At 47.8% G+C, this 3,705-nt stretch overlaps 1 protein-coding gene across 1 annotated transcript in view; it reads left to right on the plus strand.

Moving 5' to 3' along the window:
• The first annotated feature begins 2,906 nt into the window (after positions 1-2,906).
• Positions 2,907-3,705, plus strand: part of LOC103369794 (pyrethroid hydrolase Ces2a-like) — a 25,677-nt gene continuing 24,878 nt past the window's right edge. Inside the window, exons 1-2 of the mRNA XM_008298606.1 lie at positions 2,907-2,965; positions 3,089-3,245. Coding sequence (XP_008296828.1) covers positions 2,907-2,965; positions 3,089-3,245 — 216 coding nt within the window. The remainder of the gene's footprint in view (positions 2,966-3,088; positions 3,246-3,705) is intronic.

Genomic DNA, 3,705 nt, shown 5'->3' on the forward strand with positions numbered 1-3,705 from the left:
CTGTTATTCGGTAATATTACTAGTAATTATTTGTAATTTTTTACAAAACTGTAAAATACAACAAATGTAAAATAACAGTAAAAAATGATTTAGCATCGTTCAATCCCTGATGTGCATCTTTTAAAATAAGCATAAATATCTGTAATATAACAAAAAAAAATGCTGAATTAATTGCATTTAAAAATATTGACATTTTTATGGTCAAATACTGGGAAAAAACTGAATGAACATTTATTTTATATATATATATATATATACCAATATACCACCCAGATTGTCCCACTCTATCACAGGTAACATGTAAATTGTTTTTTTTTTCTGTGAATTTATAAAACAGGGAACTCTGTACAATAACCGTGTCTTTTTTTTTTAATACCATAAAACCTGTTAAAATAAATAAAAAAGAAAGATCCCTAAACCTGTCTACAAGGTGTTTACTGGTGTTAAACAGTGCAGATTTGACATGAAGTCGACATTAATGCTGCTGCAGGACAAAAACTCATGTAATTAAAAGCATAAATTAAGCATGTTTAGGCAGGGCAGGTCCAGGGCTTCTTTTTTATGTAACAGCTCACTTAATTGTTTCCAAACAAGTGCTGACTCGTGATTAACCTGCAAGAGCTGAGGCTATTCTACAGCACGGCTACATGCAGCGTTCTGCAGATCAGCCTCCTGAATCCAACATACAGCCGGCTGAAGTTGAATATTTACAACAACAAGGCCTTGATGCTCGTACTACAAGTTCACGGAGCTGTTTGTTCGCCCCGATGTTTTCTGCTGATTCCAGAAAGGTAAACAGACAGAGTTGCCAAACCTGACCTCTGGTTGGGATCGACAGGCTCAGATCTGCCCACTGTTTCGTCACTTTATGTAAAGATCGCTGGTGAGTTGTAATCTCCATCAATCTCATGCTACGCACAGTAGAAAACAAAAGTTTACATATAGTTATGAAGACCATGTGTGAGTTTCCAGTTACTCCTATAACTCTGAATTTTTTAAGAAAATTATTGAAACACGTGTCTTTTATAAACAAATGACAAAACCTGTTGAGTAACAAATATACATCCAAGCCTCTGGTTGTATCTTTGACTCCTTTTGACAGAATTAATCCAAATAAACTAAANTATTTTCCATCCATCCTTCCATTATCTTCCTCTTGTCCGGGGTCGGGTCGTGGGGGCAGCAGGCAGAGCAGGTCATTCCAGACCTCCCTCCCACCGGCGACACTTTCCAGCTCTTCCTGGGGGATCCCGAGGTGTTCCCAGGCCAGCCAAGAGATATAATCCCTTCAGCAGGTTCTGGGTCTGCCCCGGGGTCTCCTCCCAGGTGGACGTGTTCGGAAGACCTTCAGAGGAAGCATCAGAATCAGATGTCCAAACCACCTCAACTGGCTCCTTTTGTTGCGCGGGAGCAGCGTCTCTACTCCGAGCTCCCTCCGGATGTCCAAGCTCCTCACCCTATCTCTAAGACTGAGCCCAGCCACCCTGCGGAGGAAGCTCATTTCAGCAGCTTGTATCCACGATCGTGTTCTTTCGGTTACGACCCAAAGCTCGTGACCATAGGTGAGGGTTGGTACGTAGATGGACCGGTAAATCGAGAGCTTCGCCTTGTGGCTCAGCTCTCTCTTCACCACAACGGTCCGGTACAGCACCCGCATTACTGCTGACGTCGCACCGAGCCGCCTGTCCATCTCGCGCTCCATTTTTCCATCACTCGTGAACAAAACCCCGAGATCCTGAAACTCCCTCGCTTGAGGAAGAAACCCCCGGGCCTTCAGGCTCTGCCCCCTCAGCAGAGGACATGTTTACCAGGTTCAGGAGTTCCTCGAAGTGCTCCTTCTACCGCTCGACAAGATCCCCAGTCTGGGTCAGCAGTTCTCCCCCCCAGCTGTACACAGCCTGGGCGAATCCCTGCCTCCCGTTTCTGAGGCGTCGGACGGTTTGCCAGAACTTCTTCGAGGCTGACCGAAAGACCTTCTCCATAGCCTCCCGAACTCTTCCCACACCCAAGTTTTTGCTTCCACAACCGCCGCAGCTGCAGTCCTTTCAGCCGGCCGGTACCTGCCTGCTGCTTCAGGAGACCCCCGAGCCAACCAGGCCTGAAAAGTCTCCTTCTTCAGCCTGACGGCTTCCCTCATTGCTGGTGTCCACCAGCGGGTTTTGGGGTTGCCGCCACGACAGGCACCAGTGACCTTCTGGCCACAGCTCCTAACGGCCGCTTCTGTGATGGAGGCTTTGAACATGGACCACTCTGACTGCATGTCCCCAACCTCCCCCGGGATGCAGGAGAAACTCTTTGGCAGGTGGGAATTAAAAAATCCCATGGACAGGGTCCTCTGGCAGACATTCCCAGGTCACCCTCACTATGCGTTTGGGTTTACCAGGCCTGTCCGGCAGCCTTCCCCTCCATCGGATCCAACTCACCACCAGGTGGTGATCGGTTGACAGCTCTGCTCCTCTCTTCGCCTGAGTGTCCAAAACATACGGCCGCAGATCTGCTGATATGACTACGAAGTTGATCATCAACCTTTGGCCTAAGGTACTCTGGTACCAGGTACACTTATGAGCAACCTTATGGTTGAACATGGTGTTTGTTATGGCCAATCCATGGCTCGCACAGAAGTCCAAAAACAAAACACCACTTGGGTTCAGATCAGGCAGCCCGTTCTCTTAATCATACCCCTCCAGGTTTCACCGTCATTTCCCACGTGAACACTGAAGTCCCCCAGCAGAACTATGGAGTCCGCAGGCGGCACCCCTTCAAGGACACCACCCAGTGACTCCAAGATGGCGAGATACTCTGAACTGCCGTTTGGTACATAAGCACAAACGAGAGTCAGAGTTTTCCAGTCTGCAACACGCAATCGCAGAGAGGCAACTCTCTTGCTCTCCGAGGAGAACTCCAACATGGCGGCACTCAGCCGGGGGCTTGTGAGTATCCCCACATCCGCCCGGCGCCTCTCACTGTGAGCAACTCTGGAAAAGGAGAGAGTCCAACCCCTCTCCAGGAGTGTGGTTCCGGAGCCCTTGCTGTGTGTGGAGGTGAGCCCGACTATATCTAGCCGGTAACGCTCCACCTCCGACACCAGCTCAGGCTCCTTCCCCGCCAGTGAGCTGATATGCCATGTCCCCAGAGCTAGTCTACGCCACCATGGGAGCGGTTACTTCTTCGGGCTGTGCCCGACCGAGCCCCACAGGGCCCCACGGCTCAGCCACCAGACACTTCCCGGCAAGCTCCTCCCCCAGGTCTGGTTCCAGGAGGGTTCCCCCGTTTCCCTATTCTGGGCAAGGTGGCAGCTCTCCTTTTTCTGTTCTTCACCAGGGTCTTCTGAATTGCTCTTTGTCTGGTCCCTCTCCCAGAACCAATTTACCTGGGGAGACCCTACCAAGGGCTAATGCCCCGGACAACATAGCTCCCAGGATCACAGGGACACTCAAACCCTCCACCACGATAAGGTGGTGATTCATCGGGGGGTAATTATAAAATATGTATATAGGTATATATTTGCTGATAGAAATGCAATTTTTATGGTCAAATATTAAAAATAAATAAATAAACAAAAAAATCCGAATTACCATTTATACAAAACACTATTTACACTTTGGGTAACATAGAAATCTTTACTTTTTTTATTATATGTATTTTCTTTTTATGTTTGAGCTGAGTTTTGGCCTGTTTTTTAACTGTTAAACTGTAAATAAATAC

Source organism: Stegastes partitus, unplaced genomic scaffold (genome assembly GCF_000690725.1).
Source record: "Stegastes partitus isolate 25-593 unplaced genomic scaffold, Stegastes_partitus-1.0.2 Scaffold1331, whole genome shotgun sequence".
Classification (NCBI taxonomy): Eukaryota; Metazoa; Chordata; class Actinopteri; family Pomacentridae; genus Stegastes; species Stegastes partitus.